The sequence below is a fragment of the Xiphophorus couchianus genome, chromosome 16, assembly GCF_001444195.1.
Source record: "Xiphophorus couchianus chromosome 16, X_couchianus-1.0, whole genome shotgun sequence".
Lineage (NCBI taxonomy): Eukaryota > Metazoa > Chordata > Actinopteri > Cyprinodontiformes > Poeciliidae > Xiphophorus > Xiphophorus couchianus.
Genome location: NC_040243.1, coordinates 1,916,629 through 1,934,939, shown reverse-complemented (window position 1 = coordinate 1,934,939; position 18,311 = coordinate 1,916,629). Strand labels below are relative to the sequence as shown.

The following is an 18,311-nucleotide window of genomic DNA, read 5'->3' as shown; positions in this document are numbered from 1 at the left end:
GCTGACCCTGAATCTGTTACACATGGTAAATCTTAATGGGAACTGTTGTCAGGGGAGCAAAATAATTAATTGTTGTTTTAGTCCAGAGCAGATTTTTGTATCACGCTTATTTATCTTGGAGTACTGGTGATAAATCCGTGCAAAACGTTGGAGTAAAATAAATTGATTGGTTGCACACTAGCGTGATTACGTTTCTCTTTTCAATCTTTTGCTAAATGAAAAGTCTCTCTTTTGTTTTATGTGGAGCAAACAGAAGCTGGAGCTGAAGTGTCACAGTGACTCCAGGTCTGAATGCTCGCTTTGTTCTTCCACATCGTAAATATTGCAACTCATTTCTTTTGAAAACTTTTCCAGCTGTTCACATTTAAACAGAACATCATTTAATGTTGCTGCAACAAGCCGTGCCCAGCTCAGGTACCCCAGGTTCAACTTTCCAATAAATATTAACTGGGCACAACTCTGAAAATATTTCCCCCCTTTTTTCTGATAAATCTTGATTCGAAGTCCAGAATATACCTGCGCTATAAAACCAGGAAGCTTCTAGGTTTATCAGACTGAAAGATTTATCAGCTGGTTCCTGTTCTCACTGAGACTCAGCCTGCCTCTGTAAAGTTCATCCTGGTCTCTGTGTTGAAGTGTTTCCTCCCAGAAGAGAGCGAAGTCAAACTGATAAAGAAAAGTTATAGACAGAAGGTGGAAGCGCTTTAATGTGATGGTATTTGTCATGATGCGTGAGGATTTGCGTCTGTGTTGATACTGTAATTCAGTCTGTCTCAGTGCTACATTTATTGATTTCAGAGGAGCTATCTATGTGTATTTGTCGTTATATATAAGGTCAATAAACAGCTAAAATCAATGTTTATAACAATCGATGTTGCATTCTCCATTATTTCGCTTCCTGCACAGTGATTTCCTTTGATTTAATTTGCCTCTGGTTTTTTTCCCTCCTCTCCTTGCCGACTGTTTGCTTGCTGGAGTGCATGCGGTTGCCCCTTGCTTCTGCTTGTCCGTTTCAATGACGTGTGCCTGTGTTTCTGTGTGTCCCTGCAGGAAACACGTTGTGTAAGTCAGGAAGCATTGCCGTCTTCGGGAACGTGGTGTACAGCGGACTGCTGAACGATCACCTCTGGCATTTGGGAGTGCCCCTCTTTACGAGACTGGTAAGAGCAGCTGGGCCCCTCTGTGCACACTTACCTTCGTTTTGTCAGAAGAGTTTCGCGCAGTCGAGCTGGATCCAGCAGACATCAGGTGTGGGATTCCCAGAAGCCTGTAATGGGTTGTTTCTGAAGGTTGTTCTGCTGACATGTGTTGTTGAACGTTAGTTCCTGTGTGCAGGACGTCGCAGCAGGACCTCTGCTGTGGATTTACTCTCCTTATTTTAGCATTTAGCTGCTAAAAGCGCTCTGTTTAAAGAAGATTACCTCCAAAACAATTAGTTTTTCCTCCAGTAGCAGAGAAAAGGGTTGACTAAATAATTCAGGATGTTTGGTTAAATAATTACATGGTTTTAATGAAGAACTAGAGCAGTTGAAGCTGGCGTTAACAATTAATGACAGATGTCTTAACTCTGATTGTTAAAGGGAAACCGAAACGTTTGTCGCTGCTGCTGCTGCAATGCAGAAGCAGGAATCTCACAACAATTTTCCCAAAGAAAAATAAATTCAGCTCGGCCCTTTTTCTCCCATTAATTACCCTTTTTCCAAGCGGGCTGCACGTTTTTTTTGTTTTTTTTATTATCAATGTTTGTTATTGATTCAATCTGTCGCTGTAGCTGTCATTTATGAGTCAGGAATTAGTGTTGATTGGTGCACGAGGGTTGCATATAATTGGGTTACATTAAATAGATAATTCAGCTGATCTCATAAATGTCTGATGTGAAGGCTTGTTTGATTATCAATTAATGTCAAACTGAGATGCGAGAGGCTGTCTGGATTCCAGTTGGGTTTAGCTTGCAGGGCAACATTTCCAAATAAAAATAAACCTTCTCATCATGACTGTTGACGTCTGTGCAGCGAAATATGATGGAAATATGACAGATTTAGTGTAAACCAGAGGAACAGTAACTTTTGGGGTTTATTTGTTGTTTTGTCATACATTTTGTTGTAAAAGTTCTCTTTAACTTCAAAATTCAAATATACTTTATTAACGCTAAAGTTCAGATAAAACATAAGCAAACTGTGACTAAATTAAATAAAAGTTTATTACTTCAAATCTCTTCCTGCTAAAAAAAAGAAATTGTGTGTAGAGACAACTTCCATCAAATTCATAATAGACATGTTTCCTAAATTAACCTCCTTTATTTTATTTTCACATCATATAAAATAATAAAAATATTCCCTAAATCTGGATTTAGTCCCTGTCTGAAGCAGAGAAGGCTCCTGGACGTTTGACTCCACTGTGATGAAATCCTGATCAAACCTCCAGTTTTTAAAAATAATATTTTATTTCAACAATAAAGACTCAGAATCCTGAAACAGCCAACAGAACCGGCCAGGCAGAAATAACTTTTACAGATATTTGTGTAAAACATGTAAATTAAAAATCATGGCCATTATTTTAGCTGAGTGTTTTGGTACCAATTATATACCCAGTAAATACAGTTTGACCTTTTTATTGTCTGAGTTCAGAATAACATCCAACTTCTGACTTTTAGGGGTTTTTCTGTTTTTTTTTGTTACAACCTTTTTTAGAATTTGGTCGAAGTTTGTAGGTATCTACAGAATATTTAACGTGTTAAAATGATAAGCAGAAAAAATAGAAGAACTAAACAAATCTTCTTAATGCAATTTTTCTGAATAAAAAAGACAAAAAATGATCATTTCAGCAGAAATCAAAATAAAATATTTTTTGAGATAGATTTAAGAAGCTGCTCTAGAACAAAATTTGACCACACTAGTATCAATCTAATACCAATGACTTACTGACTTGCTGACTTTGAATCGATATTATCAATACTTTAAATCGATCCGTCCGGCTCTGTGGTGAGAATTCGAGAGAAAACTTCAATTTATCTAAATCAGCTTAAAATTAAAGCAAAAATAAACTAGTTAATGTTCATAACTGGTTGTTAAGATACCCGACTTTTGTCATTCTGCCCTAAAAAAACAGCAACTCAAGAACTGAAATACTGATTAAAATGTATTTATAACAGGTAAAAAGTACAAAAATATCATTTTTATTGCATTAAATTAAATCAATTATCTGCTTCTTGACACGTCTAGTATAGTTTGTGTTTCACTTTAAAGACCAAACTCTCTGTTTGGCTTCACCATGACCTTTAACCCCTGAGCCAATAAAAGGTCATTATAGTTATCCACCTCCAGAGGAACACCTGGTGCTGGTAAGTGTCCACTCAGGTGTCATTAAACTGCAGCAGAAGATGATAAAACATTAAATAACTGGATGTAAAACATACCACAAGCTATTATTATAATTTTTTGAATCATACTTTACAAATCAGTTTTAGCTTCTGTTCTACTTTGAGAAAACAATATGTAGAAGTAAACTTGACAGATTTTGTTTTCAAATGAATTTATGAAGGTAGAAATAAATGTACTTTCTGCTGCAGAGAAATGAACAAATTTTAAAATATAAATATAAATACATTTAAAATAATGCAAAAAGAAAATCTTTCACTGCTTTAAGTAGATCAAGAACAGTGAAAACAATCAGATATTAATGTAGGAAACAATAACTTTTTGCCTGCTGACATGATTCTTAAACATCTAAAAGACGAGCACTGCTCTGGTGCATTATGGGAAATGTAGGATTCAGTGTTTTTGGAGGTCTGCCCATGGTAATGACTGGAAGTCAGGATTTCTCATTCTTTTGAGTTTAACTATTCCTCATTAATCTGTCCCTTGCAAGCCGCCCAACTTTATTGGAATTCAGTGCTAAATTGCTGGTGTGTCTCTAAACTTTTTCCATGAATTATGCATTTAGCATAAAATCACTCCCTGCCCTCGGACTCATAAACCACTCAAGCTGCAACACAGGGAAGAGATTTTTAGACCTAAATAAAATAGGATTGTGATGCTGGAAGCCTGATTTTTAGTCTCCAGAAGCCAAATTTTGTGTGTGATTAGAGGTTCAGCAGTAATGGCTGCAGAGCAGCAGGGATTCAGAGCAAACATGAGTTTTTAAGACAGAAATAAGCATAATTAGCATCTAACACAAACAAGGTACAAGAATTAAGTTCAACTCAGAAGAGGAAAATTACAAGCTAATCATTTTTGCTGCACCTTTCTGGGGAAACTAGTCTCACCCAGGACATCTTAATGAACTCAGGACAGCTACACTGCAGTTTAATGCAAAAAGCACAAAATCTTACCGGGTATCTTTAGTTTAGTTTTAATGCAACTTTCTGAAGTAAGACAAAGCTAACTTTTAAGGAAGAAGTAGGAGCTTGTTTTGAGTCAGTAATCCCTTAAAATTGATGGAAAACTACTTGTTCCATTGGCAGATAAAGTCATTTATAACGAGATATTTTTTCCATGTTGTAAGTTAAATAATCTGCTAACAGAACAAGACATCTTTCATCAATATTAAGGAATTATTGACTAAAAACAAGCTCCTATTGCTGAAAAGTTAGTTTTGTCTTACTTCAAATGTATTAAGATATTTGGACTAGAAACTAGTCAAAGGTACTTGGTAAGATTTCATGGTTTTGCAGTGTATATCTGTCATGGCTGCTTCCAGAGAAAAGTTGCGACTTCCTGCTGTGACAGAAAGGTGCGGGCCGGTAGCGCAGCGCCACGCCGGGCCGGGCCGGGCCGGGCCGGCCCAGCGGTGGGATCAGCATGACGCGCTGAGAGCCTTCACATCCCCAACACACAGCCCCTAATTACTGCACAACCCCGCCAGTTCGCACCCTTAGGCCAGTACTGACTGCTCAATGCCAAGATGTAAACACTGCATTATTAGCACTACATACAGTCTGAGCACACAGCTATGTTTAATGTACTTTTTGGATGTCTACACGGAGGCATTACATCAGAGGGATTGTTGATGTGCAGCGGCATACAATGAATTTATTGTCTCCCAGACAGAGCGATCCAGGATTAGCAGATGGACGATTTGCTGCGTGAAGTGTAATGTATGCCTACAAATGATGCTTAATGATATCTTCCAGGGACGGAAGCGAAACATCACCGTTTTCAAGGCTAGATGTACAGAGTGTGTCAGAAAGCTGCAGACGCAGGATTAGGTAACATCATGTTTTTTAGTTACCGGCTGATGTATATAAAATACATGGACATAAAAATATCTTGTTTAAAGAAAAAAAAAGATGGATTTTTGCATTCATCTTAATTCTGGAATATTTAGAACCACAAATATTGACCTACTTATTTTTAAAAGCAAATATTTATTCTCAAATAAGAAAAAATCAACCCAGAAAATATCGGAGCTCTGTGCCTGTCCAAAAAAAAAAAAAAAAAACTTTTTTACATTTTTTATCTACTGTGATTTCCAGATACAATATGCGATACAATATCTGACTGTTTTGTTCATTTGAATAAAATGGAAATGGTTTAATTTATTATTGAGCAGATAAAATAAAAACGGCACTAAAGTTTGCTTTAAAAATGTTATACATTTTTTAAAATTTTTGTGGCCCCATGTGCTTTCAACTCAACGACTTTGGCCCTCATGGCAAAACATTTGGACACTCCTGGTTTAGAGTTTGCAGAAAGTTCAACACATCACTAATTTAAACTGGTTTTAAAAAACGGTAAAATCCCAAATGAAAATCTGCCGAGACGATTCAAGAAGAACAGCAACTGTTTCTGGTCCTTCAGCTCCGTAAATATCAGAATATTTGCAAATTTCCACAAAGCTTTTCTGATAAATGGATAAAATAGAGTTTATTACTGCTTTTATTATTTAATTGACTCATCAGAAAAGTTTGCACATTTTAGTTTGTGTGAAATTTGGGGTCTGTGCTTCTTTCTGTAGAAAGAAAAAACTTAGTTGAAAAGTTGTAAATTTGCCAGAAAGAGATGTTTTCTTACAATTAGAGGCATTTTGATACTCTGTATTTGATACTTATTAAGTGAATTTTATTCATTTGCTTTTTTATTGAATCTTCTTTTAGTTGAATCTTCTTATCACATTTGAAGTTGCTTCATGAATTTCATTGTGCTGCTTCAGTTCAGTCATTCATAAATTTCTAAAATTAAACCATAGTTATTTCCTGACATTGTACAGTTAGAAAACTATTAAATAAAATCCTTAAATGTTTCATAAAAAACTCATTAATATAATAAGATCATAAAATCAGACATTGCGACTGAAAAAGCCATAAGTTTCCTGCATTTAAGTGGTTAATTTAGGAACAATCTGGGTTTTTTCTGCATCAGAACATTTCAGGTCCAAACTCATGCAGCCGTGTTGCAGCTTCAACCTCACATCCTGTGTCCTGGATCCAGTTTATGGAGAGTGTGAACCCGGAGATGTTCTGGTTCAGGAAAGAGCCCGGTTCCACCACTTAAGCTTTGGAAAATCTCCAGATGCCCTCGCATCCGTTTATCACCTCAATCCTTGATGACGTTTTCATCATAAACGTCTAACTTTATGGTACCAGTAAACTTCTGCGTTTTTTCCAAATACATTTCTGACTCTTAGTTGTAATTATTATAAATGTATGCCTTTAAATATTGAGAAAGAATTTCATCAGAAAATATCCATGTATTTACTTTTTACTACTTAAATGTCAGAGTTTTTTGCAAAAATTTGCTCCTCTGTGACTGTTTTCATTTTCTCCAAGTCATCAGAGCGATAGTTGCTTATCAAGTTGCAGAGAAATCTCACTTCCCATCAACTGCATTCTGGATTATCTGATGATTTTACTTAGTGGAGTTTATTTAATTTGGTTGGTTTCCTGCATTAAACTGAATTTAAAGCACTGTTCCTTTAATATTAGTAGAACTGACTTCAGCTCTGTTCCAGATGCTCAATGTTTGCATCTTTTATCCACCATTAAGTTAGTTTAGATGCATCTACAATTACTTTTGCTGTTTGATCCAGTCTTGATCCCTGAGGCGAAATGGAATTGGTTTGGATATTTAGTGTCACATTTCACAGTGAATCCAGTTTTATCTCAGTGTCTTCTGGAGAAAAGTTTAATGGTGAAACAAGACGAAGCTTGAGCTGCTTGGTCATAGTAACTGGAAGTGTTGGTGAAGTCGAGACCAATATCTACTGCCAGACGTGACACCGTCACTCCAATCTCTAACTAAAGTTTCAAACTGGTTTGTTTGAGATCCAAACTGGTGTCAAATGGAGAATTCTGGCTATTATTGATCTATATTTACCCTTTATTAGTAGATCTGGAAAAACAAATGGTAGAAAACCAACCAGTTTAAAGTGGACAAACAAGAAGTTTGTGATTTATAATTGAATGTAAGAAAACATGGCATTCCTTTTGCTGATGAGTGTTTGTAAAACCTCCAGGGAGAAATATCTTCATATTTATTCTCATTCTGCACGAGTAGATCCGCAGATCATGTAGCCAGAAGAAAATACATTAAGAGCAGAAATTTAGAAGAATAGAAGTAAAATTTTTAAGCAAATTTAATATTTCAGAGTTTAGCCCGAGAGCCAGCTAGAGCTGATTCATGCAGCTCACTGCTGCAGAACATTATGGAAAATTAATGTGACTATAGTCACCACATAGTGTCCACTTCCTGCAAACTCCATATTCCCCTGTAAAAGGCAATGTGTTCTTTGCACAAATAACTTGTATTAGTATGAAAATGTCTAATTTTGGACGTTAGGACATTAAGATGATAAGTGATTTGTGATCTTTGAGACATATAAGTGATGCAGAATGATGGAAACCACCATTCTGGATTCTTAAAGCTCCAATGCAGAGGATGTAAACAAGATAAATTCAAATTGTAATGAAATGAATGATTAATTACAACCCTAACCTGATGGTCTGAAGCTTGAAAACAGAAACATGGCGGATGTGGAACGCCTGAAGGCGAAACCCGTAACCGTGACAACACACAAAACCATTTAAAAATTTCAACATTTTCCACAGAGCAATAAAAGAATCATGTGAAATACTTTTATGTTAGAGAAGATGTAAAATGTTTTATTTTGTGAACATTGGATAATTTGTTGTGTGGAGCTGACCGAGGGTTCAAATGTTTCTGGGACTTGAAAGGAGGGAAGAAACAAAGAGGTGAAAAAGGGTTTTTGTTTCCCTCTGTGAAACCGTCCTGATGTGATGTATGTGGGATAGAAACGTCGATACCCACCTGTGGAGCTGATGAAGACACATAAAGAGATAAAACGAGCAGAGCTTCAGATCCTTTTCACCGGGTTGTAAAGCGGGTCACTCCATAAAGTGAAGTGTGTGATTAGAGGAAAAACCAACCTGGGAGACTCAGGATGGAGCCACATCCCTCTCCGAGTTTCGGCTTCCCACCAGCTGAGACCCGGCCGAGCGCAGCCCACGGTTTGATGGATGAGGACAAAAAGGCCGAAGCTGCCATAAGCACGGCACCGGCGCTCCGCGGGGAAGAAGATCCGCCGGTTGTCTCCTCTGGAGTTCCTCTAATGATGGGATCTGGATTGAGTTCGGCACAAGTTGTTCTGTACGTAGCGGTGTGCTGCAGAGCAGAGGTGAGATGGTCATGAAATATTCAGAGAGCAGATATGGAGTCAGTGAAGATCGGACGTAGACGGACATTTTAGGCAGAACGCACTCTGTGTGAGGCCCTCGCTTCCTCTTCTCTTTGAAAGCTCCATCTTTATAATGGATGGCAGAACCTCCTGGGAGTGTCTAGACGCTGGTGGGAAATCTAAATGCCTGGGAAAGCCGCTCGCATCCCTGGTAAGTAGTGCCGAGCGCGGGAAAAGTGCAACTCAGAGGGGCGACAGGAAGTAAGGAAGATCACATCTTCACCCCGATTATCTCCATCCTCACCCCAGATGGCGTTTTCATCTGTAAGTAAAGGATGTCGGATTATTCAGGCATAAATGTTGCCTGACTCTTATTTTCTACCTTTCTGCCTCTAACCTCAGCTGCCCTCAGCTGCAGACCACGATGCTCTCTGTCTACACCCTCACCACCCCTGCCTGTCTGCCCTCCACCTTCCTTCGTTCCCTCGGCCTCTCCCCCCCTCAGTTATTTATGAGCAGGACTTGAAATAGACTTCAGTATTTGATAAAAGCGTGATCTTTAATCTGAGTTGCCTGAGAAGTGCATTTCATTTTTATTTGCCATCATAGATTGATGGAGGAGTGTGGAGGTTATCCTCTCTGAGATTGCTCATTTAAATCCACGGCAGACATGTTGGATATTGCAGGACTTGTGTTCGTGCAAAGCAAGACCAGATATAATGAAAATCTGCCGTTGACGTCAACTATTGTTTCGATTCCTGTAAAACTATCCGTTGCACGTCTCGCACCTTCCACTGCATGTCTCACCGTTGGGTCGGGCTTTTCTGGGGAAAGCAGGAAAAATAAAACGGGTGATAAATCCAAGATGACAGTAACGCTGTATGGAGGAGGCCCCTGGTGTCAAAGCCAGCTGCAAATCCAGCTCTGCCTCCTTATGTGGCAATTACTGATGGGTAACATAACCTGCGTGTATCTGCTCAGTTCATTACGGCGACGTTCTCTATAGCTGGCAAGTGTTCTTTAAGATCCTACGGCAAATTAGCTCATCCCCCCAGGACGCCTCTTATTGGATGATCCTGCGCCAGAGAATGCCGCAAAACCACTCTGGGCTCTCCGCAGCCTGGCCTCGGTCGCCACAGGGTTAATATTTAAAAGCGTGAGTCCCCAGTCGTGTATTGATGATATGTTTTGAAAATTGCTGAGGCAGGCTCATTGTTACAGTGCTGTCTAGGAGATAGCCAAGCCTCCCTCCGACACCACCACCCGTCCCTCCTTTATAGCCGCCAGATGGAAAACACACTAAAGCATGTAATGTAATATAGCTTGGCACACGGAGGTGTTTCACACCAACTTCATCTGGCCTCTGATCTGCCACAACACATCACCTGGAAAAAGATTTTTTTTTTTTCTTTTTTCAACCAGAAACGCTGCTGGTCACTAACCCAGACGGAGGAGGAAGAGTGGAAAACAAGTGGAAAATAGGCTGCGCCTCCCTGACGGCTGAGCCACTTCTCTTCCAACTCCATCTTTTATTTTTGCTTTTATTCTTCTCTTCAATGAACTAAAACTGCCACAACTTCAGTACAACTCGTCTCAGTCACAGACGGCAAGAAGAAGAAAGAGGCGCGATCTGTTAGTCCTCCACCATCACCCCTGCCCTCCCCCCTCCCCTGCAGAGATTTCCACCATCAGCTTCCTGCCCTCCCCCAACCCCCACCTCTTTCTCTCCGTCCCTCGCCCCCCCCCTCTCCTCCCCGGGACGCTGAATTTTACAGTACCGTCTGCAGGATCCCGGATTGTGCGGCGCACTCCTCTATGCAGAGCAACACGGCTCCGGTGGAGGAACGCTGGAGGCAGCTGTCAAGCGCAGGCTGCTGCTCCTGCTGCTCTAGTTGAGCCTCGGCGCCGTACCGACTGATTTCACATTCACCAATAAGAGACGGCACAGGGGGGAGAGAGAGAGACACACAGAGAGAGAGAGAGAGAGAGAGGGAGGGAGAGTCTCGAAGTGAGTGGTGTGGAGAGGCAAGTGGAGTGGAAGAGTGTCAAAAGAAAAAAGAGGTTACAACACCTCCCCAGCTCTCTTTCCTTTCTCCCGTTTGCTTTCTCCTTCTTTCTCGTGTTGGCTCAGAAGAGGAGGAAGAGGAGGAAGAAAGGGAGCTTTAAAAAATTAACTGAAGAGCAAGAAGAAGAAGAAGGGGGTAAGCCTCAAGTCAAGCTTCGTTGAAGAGTTGAGGAGAGCTGCCTCCGTGGAACAAGGACCAGTAGAGCTCTGTCCAAACACTCGGACCCCTCGTGACTCCCACGCTGGCTGGACTGGTCCCGGTGCTCGGTCCCACTCTCCTGCCCTCGCCTGCCCACACCTGTCCCGCTTCAAACATGATGATGTACTTTTGGGTGAGTACCGGAGCTGCCTTCAGGTTGATGTTGTTCTCCAAGCAAGCTGCTTGGTGTCTGCGATGCTGCGCCTCCCAACGCGCTGATGGCTTTCCATGTGTTTTATTGATGCCGGCTGCTGCAGCGAGATGCCATGGAGGCCTGTGTTTACGTGTCACTTTTATTCAGGGGGAGGATGTTGGAACGGGGATATTAGCGGCTCCAACACCTTTACAAAGGTTGTTCCTCAACTTCCAGTGACGGCAGAGCGACCCGGCTTGGTTTCTGAGTTTGTCCGACTGCTCGGGGTCTTCCGGGGACATTTTATGTCTGAGTCGTAAATGAATCGGCATCAAAACGCAGGTTGATTAGGGATTGTTAACCAGAGCTGCTGATTAATTCCCTTTGAGATCATGTGTGATTAGTCAGATTGGTTCTGTCTCCTCTGTGGTTTGTTTCCTCACCACAACAATACCCGCCCAGACCTTCGCTGCTTCACTCGCTGCAGATCATTTTAATCCTCTGCTGGTTTGCTAACTTCATACCTCCACAGAAACAAAAAGTAAATGAATATTTGCAGTATTTCCACTGTAAACAGTCTGAGCTGTAGTGCAGTTATAGATGTGTCTCCTGCAGAAGCTGAGCATGTGTGTCTGCGTGTGTGTAGGTATTGATCGTGAGTTCAGATTTCTGGGGAGAGAACATCTTTTTTTGGGACGGGGGGCTTATTTCACCTGGAAGAATCCATTATAAATGACTTTATAGTTAAAACATTTTCTTGTAGTTGAAGCGAAAAACAAAGGATGAATAAGTAAAGTGTGCCATGCATGCTGTGGGCATCGATCTGAAGCTCACATTTCTGGGTAGACAGGCTGCTTTGAGGCCAAAGTTACAGTCTAGTGCTCAGATTTGAAGCATTTGTAAAGTTGTGGGAGTGATGGGAAGGAGTATGACTTCCAGCTTGTGTCCTAACTAAAGGAAAATAATCCCACGCGTGGAGTGGCTTGCTGCGAGGCCTCACTCCGGCTGAGGCCTCTTTGATTCTCGTCCCTGAGCCTCTCCTGGGTGTCGTTGCTTATTGAGAGGAGCTCATCACTGTCTCCTGGCCTCTTTGAAGGTGTGCTGCAGGGATGTAACTCACCTTTCTCCACCTCCGGTTTCATGACAAATTCCCCCTCCAGCTACTCAGAGTGATGACCACACACAGATGTGGGCTGAGTGGAGCGAAGCAGCGATGCTGACAGTTTACAGCCCTGCAGCTTCATCAGTGGAGCATCGGGCCTCGTTCGCTGTAGTGGCTTTATTCTCATCGCATTAGAGGAGAAGCATCTGCGACTCTCTGCATATGTTTAACTGTGGCTCCATTAGCGTCACGCTAAATAAAACTCTTACTTTGTTCACTTGCTTCCTGCTTTCTTGCAACTTTTTCCATCACAGGCTTGGGTGAAACACGATAAATGTTTCTTTGGAGAGAAGTCTTCCTATACAATTTGAAACCAGAAACTTGTAGTTATTGGTATCATAGTTGGGAAAAACAGAGGAGGAAAGGTGTTTCTCTCTGTGTTGGCAACCGATGGACTAAATAACCTCCAAACTGTAAAAATATGACTCCATTATCAACTCCGGTTATTCAAAACTATTAAAGAACTGACAAAAAACCATAAAAATGAAATTATAGAGGTCACACTCAGCTTCCCGTCTGCATATTTATTCACAAACTGGAGGAAAAGACAAATGTGAGTGGTTTTTGATCAGTGTTTCCTAACATATCAGATTATTTTATTTAATTTTCAACCACAGAATTGTTCTGGGACATAAAAGCTATTCTAAGTCAAATGATAATTCACTGCTAAAAAGTTGCATAAATGCTGCTTTGTTCCAGTTCAGTTTCCAAATCTGTTTAGTTTTTGCAGATTCATTGTCAAGATATGAGAAGATTAATTTATTTCTAAAATAAAACAAGTTATACGTGAGTTAAAGTGAGTTTTCAGGCAAAAGTCTGAGTGTTTGCACTGCAGATCTGACTCAGTGGTAGGTCAGGTTGGTGCTGATATCCTTCAGCTTCTTGTTGACCCCAACAAGCTCCTCCCTGAGTCAGGAACCTCCCAGCAGTCTGGCAGAAGGTCCAAAAGGAACAAAATGTACCGTATAGCAGAGGTAGCGCCAAACATCACCAGCAGAGCCGGTACACCACGATGGAAAGTCAGGTGGTCGTCCTCTCCCGCGGCTTCATGTGTAATTTGAGATGTTTCCCTGTTTAAAGATCACTTTTGAGAGAAGGGATCAGCGAGCGATCTGCTGTTCCACATCTGGTATCCGCTGTGTTGGAGTGTGTTGGTGTGTGGGGATGCGGGCGTGTGTGTTAGTCGGCCAGCGTTTAGCTCCATGAGGAAGTTGCGACTGCTTCTCGTTTGAACTGCAGGTGGTGAGCATTACCTGCGGTCCCTCCGGAGGCCTGTCAGCCGTGCATCAGTCTGGGGAACCTGCAAACTCCCCTCATTAGAATATTTATTCACCAAGCAGATGTTCTTATCCAGGGCAATTACCTTTGGCTTACATTTCCCTGTTGCCCACTGATATAGATGAATGTGTATACAAAGACGTCCCAGGTTATGCATGGGACCCCGGGGTGCCACCCTCCACATATGCACGGCGGGCGAGGCGGCGACCGTCTGGCCTGTGGCTCAGCTCAGCCTGAAAACTCCTGCCTCCACTGCACCGCCGTAATTGGAGGAAGTGGAGGCGACGTTTCCTGCGATGGCCACACAGTGATGGAGAGATGGCCTGTATATCATTCTCTCCAGCCGGCTGTTCCTTTGAATTAGAGACAGAGAGAAAAGGGGAAGAGGCATGGAGTGGAGAAACCATGCATGCTTCTGTCCTCCCCTCAGTGTGATGAATAATTTAGCAGTGCAGGGCCCTTGCTGTCGAGTAGAGATGGTGGTAATGGGGAGACTGGATATATATGGCATGGCAATGCTTTACGTTAGACTTCCCCAACCAACGCAGTCGAGTGTGCCGCGAGCTGCTCTCCTGATGTGTTTTGCCTGCATTAATGCAACGCTTTTATTTATCGGCAGAGACTATAACAGACGTGTGGAAATGGTTTATCTGTGGCCACTGGTGAGGGCGCCGGCTGCTGTGATTGGGTCATCCGTGGTGCATTACAGTATTTCACAAGACGAGCTGGAAGATTTCATGTGTGCGTTTATTTCACGCTCCATATATGTGCAGCATCGAGCCGTGTTGAGGTTTGCAGGAATTCATAACGAACAGAGCTGATCAGCCATTCTGGACGGTAGGACCGCCGGTATCATATTGCAAGATGAAGTGCTTGCGATGGTTTGTTAACGTATTAATTGATCTGTGTCCTCAGACGGGCGAATCAGGAGTAGTGTCACGTAAACTCTTTAGTACTCCCCGAGACGCCTTCATTAGCTGCTGCTGGCCAGCTCTCCACCCCCATTACAGGACCACGTCGCCACACACTTTACCTGACTGCTGTAATAACTTCAGACGTTTCTATCTGCTGGCCAGACCTCCGACGGCCCGAACCGTTCGGGGGCTTAACATCAAATGCGAGGCGCTCCTTTGAACGGCTGACACTGCAGGTGATTCACTCTGGGGGTGTCGTGTGGCGTTGTTTTGTCTGCCAGCGGTTGCTCTCCTTTTCTTCTGAGCTTGAATAACGGCTGTTGCAATCAGTCATTAACTTCCAGCTGAATGTTTTATAACGTGGAAGGGTGCACATGCCTTTGTTGCGTCAGGCGAGCCGAGGAAGCAGCAGCGGAGTCGCTACATCCAGGAAACCTGTTATCTCCTTAACCGCTAATACCAAGGAGATTCTTGCAACTTCATTGGGTTGTGAAATTGTATATTTTTCAAGTGCAATGCTGAGTTCATTGAAAATGCTTTCATAGAGAAACAGGAGGGTAGCAGAGGTTTATTTCCATTCATGATTTGGGAAGCGGGGCCTCGCCCTTTGTTCTCTGCGGGATCATTTGCAATCAGTAGCTTCAGCAATAATTCTGTCAGCTTTTGGTCTCTTCCTCTTGGGGCTAATGGGTCTACAGCCCAGCTAATTGTGATTAGGACTCTGACAGCAGGTCTTACTTGCAGGATTTTCACACCACAGTCCTCTTTGATATTAGCTGCACAGCTGATAAAGAGATTAGATAGAAGAGAGGAGGGAGGGGCGGCGGGAGGTGGTCGGTGTTCTTAAACTACAGAAAGACACCTACACGGGGGAAATCACTGGTGAGTTTAGCAGAGGAAAATAAATCCGGCCGCAGTAAAAGCCTTGTGCTCGCTTATTGCACCTGCTATCATTAGCACTTTTGTACACATGGTCAGCCTCCCAGGGAAAAGTCATTATCCAGCTGTGCCGTTATTTTTCTGCTGTTTTCTCCTAGTGGAGTGTGACTTCAGGGCTATAGCCAGCGCACCATTTAATGCCTCCAACACAATAAAGGACTCTAGCCTTAATGATGTGGGATTGGATGGCCATGCCTCAGGTTGTCCAGGGGCTTGTGAGCTGTTACTACGAGCGGCCATTTTGCCTCGCCGCTGTTGAGGCTCCATGTCAATTCAACTCGGAGCAGTCCAGAGGAGGCGAAAATAAAATTTCCTGATTAACTGTTGCCTCCTCGTTTAAGCAGCAAAGCGATGCAGCCAGAGGAGGGGAAGGATGGAGGGTTGCCAGAACGCGAGGTGAAAGCGCTCTGTTTTCCTCCGACTGAGTGAACAATCCTGCATGAATGAGTGGCATGCAGCGAGATGTTTGATTATGCAGAATAATGGTTTAAACTAAGAAAAGCAGACGTTTTACATCCTAATGACTCAGAAAATTAAATATTAAGAGCACGGCTTCTCCAACAAAAGGAAGAGCCGAGGAAACTGGAGTAAAAGTTCAAACGTTTCTGCCCCAAATTTCCAACCTAAAAATACACAACAGCATCATTTGCACATTTGCAGTGAGACGATGGGATCACAACACGTGTCATTCAGTCTGCAAGGAACACAATAAACAGTTTTCTGAGCAATTTAGACGTCATGGCCTAAAAATGTCCCCATTCAGCTGATCCAAGGGAAGAAAGAGCTTCTCTCAGCGCTGATTCAGTTTCACAAGTTGCCTCTCCTTCATAGTGGAGCGTCACACTCCTGGCAATTATGTTTTCCAGCCTTCATTGCTTTACTTTCCTGATCTCGGCCTGTTGCGCCGGTAGCTGCGGAAGTCTCTCATGGCAGTCCTTCATCCTAGTCGGCCGCGTTGCAGCAGAAGGCGTGTGCATCGCTAACACGCTAGTGCCATAGATATGCCCCGAAGTGTCAACTCTCACATACGGAAAAGATTGGAGGAGAGGTCCCTTTGAGAAGGCAGCAACATATCCATTGGCAACCTGCCATGCATGATACGAAAAACCTCCACTGGCCTCCCTTTCACTGCAACAAATGTCATTTATGTGGCTTCCACCATTTTAAAACCCAGTTTTCTAACTGAATGTGGAAGGAGAAACTGTTGGTGGAAGGTTTTAGTTGCTTTACTCATCTTTGCTTAGAAGCATGTCCTCTATTGGCTTAATGAAAACCTCATTGGAGTCTGGCTGTGCCTCTCTATACAGCTGTGCTCCTACAGGACTCCCATCCACATACAAGCATTTACATTTGCACACATTAGCATACATTAGCAGGAGCTGCGAGAGGACAAATTAGATTGAAAACCAGCGCCCCAATCTTTCATGAAACCTAAATAAAATAAGTGTTGTTCCATTCGGAGGCTTTCTGAAGGCGGGCGGAGTCTGGTGGGTGTAATGCCGACACACAGGGTGCGTTTGATTCGCTGATTCTGCTGTTTTTACACACTGTGGCATTTTATCAGTGCAGCTTTAGCTTTAACTGCTTTTAGAGATTTTATGGGCAAATAAAATGTTGAGGAAACAGAATTAAATTCTGAATTTAATAAATGTCTATATATACGCAGAAAAATAGATAATTTTTACTCCTCTATAACTAAAATAATCTTACAGTCATAATTTTTTATGTTTCGCTCCAAAACAAATTGCATTGACCCTGCAAAATCAAAATCTTATCAAGTACTTTTTCTAGTTTCTTGTGCAAATGCAATTGAAAAAGGACAAAACTAACTTAAAAGTATATTTTCAACAAGAAATAGGAGTTTGTTTTAAGTAAATAATTCCTTTACATTGATGAATAAAACGTAAAAGTTTCACCACTAGCAGATTATTTCACTTATAACAGGAAAATGTCTTCTTAAAAGTTAAGAAGAAAATAATTTCCATTAGAAATAATTTTCTAATGGAACAAGTTCTTCTTTATCTAATTTGTGGAAATAATTACTCAAAACACGGTAATATATCTTTACTAAGATACTTACACTAAAACTAAACCAAAAATTCTAAAAACAAATACTAAGATTTTGTGTTTTTGCATTGAGATTCTGTAATAAAGGTTTAAAAAATGTTTTCCTTCCTAAGCAGAATTGAGAACGCTCTGTTTCCTTGAAGCAGCGAAAAACGAACCTAAATGTAACCACCAGGGAACAAAATGAACATAAACCTGACATTTATGGACATATTAAACAATAATCCTGTACTGCAAAATGGCAGTCAGGTAAAAATGTTAAGCATGCCTGGCTGTTTCATCACAGATAAACTTGTATATTTATCATTAAAATGATCTACAGCTGCAGCTCAAACCAAAGTTTTCCCCCCCAAACATTCGGCTTCCTCTCGCCTGTTTTCATATATGTGTTTATTTTTTACGGGTGCGAAGGCTCCATTCAGAGCTTGTTATATACTCTTCTCAATCAATCGCGGCCGGTATAAACCTCGCTGTCACGTAAAAGGGGGTTAAGAAACAGTGTGGCACTCTGGCTGTAAAATTAATGGCAGGAGAGTGACATTAGTGTTATAGGTTATTGACCGATTTCATGGAATTTATGACCCTAATCGAGAGGCAGTGTCAAAAGGAGTGAAGCAAATAGGAGTGGCGCTGACAGCAGGGCCGCGCTGTGGCCACTGGACACCACAATGTGAGCCTTCCCACTAAATTGTAGCCGGGACTTTATAAGTCTCTGCGGAGGCTCCTGTCGCTGTCCCTGCCCGGGTCCGGAGGCCATGCCCCGGGCCTACCTCCATCCTCCGGGTCAGACAGCGGCAGGCCGGGCAGATGATGAGAAACGCCACTTCATCTCACCTCATGTCAGGCTTGGCCTCTCGCCGTGTCAGCTGCAGCCGCGGCGAGAGTCTGTGTGCATCCTGCTGTCAGCGAGATGCTCCTCTGTT

General features: G+C 42.1%; 1 protein-coding gene and 1 long non-coding RNA gene across 7 annotated transcripts in view; one reads left to right on the top strand and one right to left on the bottom strand.

The window, feature by feature from the left end:
• rbfox3a (RNA binding fox-1 homolog 3a) overlaps positions 1-18,311 on the top strand; it is a 553,817-nt gene that overhangs the window by 411,677 nt on the left and 123,829 nt on the right. For 4 of the 5 annotated variants that reach the window (XM_028041392.1, XM_028041391.1, XM_028041387.1 and 1 more), the window contains one exon: positions 1,051-1,160. In XM_028041392.1, coding sequence (XP_027897193.1) covers positions 1,051-1,160 — 110 coding nt within the window. Of the gene's footprint in view, positions 1-1,050; positions 1,161-10,908; positions 11,029-18,311 lie in introns of those variants that run through there. The other variant, XM_028041393.1, reaches the window with a different exon arrangement.
• Positions 8,072-10,703, bottom strand: LOC114159422 (uncharacterized). Of its 2 annotated transcripts, none has more exons than XR_003598575.1 (4): positions 10,410-10,703; positions 8,697-8,953; positions 8,384-8,618; positions 8,072-8,272 (listed from the first exon to the last, which is right to left on the bottom strand). It is a non-coding gene; the product is annotated as an uncharacterized LOC114159422 (long non-coding RNA). The 2 variants fall into 2 exon arrangements; XR_003598576.1 differs by having other exon boundaries at positions 8,715-8,953.